The sequence below is a fragment of the Hakea prostrata genome, unplaced genomic scaffold (genome assembly GCF_041222555.1).
Source record: "Hakea prostrata isolate BN-2017 unplaced genomic scaffold, UWA_Hpros_2 contig_69, whole genome shotgun sequence".
NCBI lineage: Eukaryota > Viridiplantae > Streptophyta > Magnoliopsida > Proteales > Proteaceae > Hakea > Hakea prostrata.
The window spans coordinates 120,474-124,005 of record NW_028291188.1 but is presented as its reverse complement, the minus strand read 5'-3'; the positions used below and the strand labels follow the sequence as shown (position 1 = coordinate 124,005).

Here is a 3,532-nt window from a genome sequence, read left to right as displayed (position 1 = left end):
CAGAAAGCTCCCGAGAAAAAGCAAAAGCCCAAACAACAAGCTCGAGATCGAGTTTGAAGGCCTTGTACGGCGTGGCGACAGAGGTCTCTTGATTAAAGCCAGTATACACCCTTGAATACCCCCCCAGTCAGAGATCTTGAATGTCATAAAAGGAAAAAATATCCTAAAATGGCCACCAAAGGTTCCAGCAAAACCTGGGGAGAGAAATATGGAAAGGTGTTGCCGTTTTCATAAAGATTACGGTCACTATACCAATGATTGCAGACATCTGAAGGCTGATATCAAGAGATTGATATATCAAGGTCACCTTTCCAGTTTCATCAAGGGAAGACAAGGATAATCGCGAGCAACTGGTGAGAAAAGGGAGCGTTCGGTAAGTCGGGAGCGGCGAACCGAAGCTCCTAAGTCTAAGAAGGGCAAGGAAGTGATCGATGCCACCTGATCACCAATATTGACGATATTTGGGTGGCCCGAGCCTGAGTCGCTCCAAAAAGGCCAAATCTAAGTTCATTGGAATTGGAGAAACGCAGAAGTGAAAAAGACCGAATGGTGAGGGTTCGATCACCTTCGGTGAAGAAGATGAGAGAGGCGTCTATATGCCTCAGGATGATGCCATAGTCATTAAGGTGGAGATTCCCCGCCGAGAAGTATATAGAGTGCTAGTTGACACAGGATCTGCTGCAGACCTTTTGTCTTATGAAGCTTATCAAAAGCTTAAAATCGAGGAAGATCTAATGGAGCTGTCATCCACACATCTTTATGGTTTTGCCGGGTCGTTGGCGATAACTGAAGGATCAGTACAACTGGATCTATCAGTTGGAAACTTCCCCAAAGAAGCTACAATTCGGGTGAACTTCCTGGTGGTTCGGGAACTTCCGGCTTATAATGTCATTCTTGGCAGGCCGTCTTTAACAAAGTTAGGTGCTGTAGTTTCGACTAAGCACTTGAAGATAATATTCCCAACTAGTATGGGAATCGGACAGGTTTTCTCTAACCAAAAAATCTCCCGACAATGCTACGTGGCATATCTGAAAGACAAAGAAGGCCACGGCATTGCCAATAGAAGTACGTGATGATCGGAATGAGGCAGAAATTTAGAGACCTGAGCCGGTAGAAAAGTTGAAACGAATCTAGCTGGATCCCGACAATGAATAAAGAACTACTCATATCGGATCCGAGCAAATGGAAGAGTTCAAAACAGAACTGAAGCTATTCCTTCAGGATACAGAGATGTGTTCGCATGGTCTACGAAGGATATGCTGAGAATAGATTGTCAAGTAGCAGAGCACAAGCTTTGGATAGATCCAAGGGTAAAACCAATTATCCAGAAGAGGAGAAACTCCTCTATCGAAAAGCACGAGGCCATCAGAGGGCGAAGTCGAAAAGCTAAAGAATTTAGGGTTCACTGAACCCATTGAATGCCCAACCTAGCTGGCCAATGTGGTGATGGTAAAGAAGGCGAATGGAAAATGGAGAATGTGTACAGATTACACGGATCTCAACAAGGCCTGCCCGAAAGACTGCTATCCGCTGCCTCAGATAGATCTTTTAATAGATGCCACCGCTGGATACGAAACGTTAAGTTTCATGGATGCATACTTGGGGTACAACTAGATCCTCATGAATCAAGAGGATGAAAAGAAAACAACTTTCATGATTGATCGTGAAAGTTTCTACTACAAAGTCATGTCGTTCGACATGAAGAACGCAGGAGCTACATACCAGATGGTAGTAAACAAAATATTCAGCGATCTGATTGGGAAAAACATGGAAGCATACGTTGACGATATGGTAATAAAAAGCACAGCAAGGTCAAAGCATGTCGAAGATTTGCCAGAAGTATTTTCGGTGCTCCAGAAATACCAGATGAAGGTAAACCCAGAAAAATGTGCCTTCAGGGTATCATCAGGGAAATTCTTAGGTTTCATGGTGTCTCAAAGAGGAATCAAGGCCAACCTGGTGAAAATACAGGCTTTGATTAACATGGAACCTCCCAGAACCATTCGGGATGTGCAATGCCTAATGGGAAGAGTAGCCTGCCTGAACCGATTTATCTTGCAGTCGAGAGAAAAATGCCTCCCTTTCTTCAAAGCACTCAAAGATTTGAGGGGTAGAAGGGAGGCTCGATGGTCAGAAGAATGCCAAAAGGCATTTTTATCTTAAGGAAACACTCGGCAAGCCACCACTTTTATCCCGACCAGAGAAGGGAGAAGTTTTGCAAGTCTATTTAGCAACGTCTCTTTCGACGGTAAGTGCGATACTTGTTCGGGAAAAAGAAAAGAAGCAATGACCAGTCTATTATGTCACATCCTCCCAGCCGGTACCCTAACTGGCATACCCGAGAGTGTGATCCACAGCCCCGAAGATCAAGTATCGAGGAAATCATCCTCCCACATATGCAATAACATAATCATGAACAAAAATAAATCAAGGTTTAATATTATAAACAAGGTTCAAAACAAGAAATGAACAATTAGAATAATCAGAGTGCGGAAAGATACCAGATATCCAATGATATCAAAAAGGAGTGAAGTGAGGCGGAGACTCACTTTACCAAAATAGCGGAACATAGTATAAAAATCAAAAAGGGATTACAAATGAAACAAATGCACTAATAAATAAACTAAGATCAAGCGTCTTCAAGTTTATAGATAACGTCTTCATAAGTATGGACTTCATCAATCCAACTGATCTGTTCCAGCTCTATGCCGTTCTCAAAAGTAGTACATAGCTTGATTCGCCGGGGGATCATCAAAGTAATCTTGATCGTTGCCAGCACTTTGCGTGTAATACGCTTCATCAGCTTGTGCTTCATTTGTCTTTGCTCGTCATAGTATTCTGTACCTACAGGATAATCTAACAAAAAGAAATATACAACAGGAATGAGTTTTGAAGAAACTCAGTAAGGTAGTTAATCCATAACATCATTGATAACATGTGGCAAAACATAACATGATGCAATGCAGTATGAAACAAGTAATGTATGTATGCATCTAACTCTATGTATGCTGGTCTCTATGGCAGACATGCTTTAAGTCATAGCACCGTACTTCTTTGGGTAGGTCACGCATACGGCTCCTGTTGGTAGTGGGTCCGGGCATCCCTCTCGGACAAACCATGGTAGGGGGTTAAGTCAACACACTCTCTCACAACCATTTGGCATAAGTACTGCGCGCATGTCAGGGAAAAGCCTAGCCCAATGCAAGTCATCTACTCAGTTACATCAAGTAAGTTCCAGATACTTCCATTCCTCCCCTCTCGGGATCCTTTCCGGTATCCTTCACACTAGAGTCACGGATATTACTCACCGGACTCATCAACCCTATTGGTTATCCACATATGGTAAATGGGAAGCTCTCATGTCCTCTCACGGATATAACTCACCGGTCTCGAGCGCCCATGAGCCCAAGTCTAGCTATATGCAACCCTCCAATAAATGGCCCCCACAATGTGATTCCCATCCTCTCACGGATATAACTCACCGGTCTTGAGTGCCCGTGAATCCCCATTGCTACCACAGGTCGTTCGGTCT

General features: G+C 43.5%; 1 protein-coding gene across 1 annotated transcript; it reads left to right on the top strand.

The window, feature by feature from the left end:
* The first annotated feature begins 596 nt into the window (after positions 1-596).
* Positions 597-1,073, top strand: LOC148999008 (uncharacterized). Its single transcript, XM_089141538.1, has one exon. The coding sequence runs from the start codon at positions 597-599 to the stop codon at positions 1,071-1,073; it is 477 nt and encodes a 158-aa protein (XP_088997664.1).
* Positions 1,074-3,532: the final 2,459 nt, after the last annotated feature.

Excerpts from the sequence above, each read along its gene's own strand:
- LOC148999008 (XM_089141538.1), top strand. The coding sequence starts at position 597 with ATGCCTCAGGATGATGCCATAGTCATTAAGGTGGAGATTCCCCGCCGA.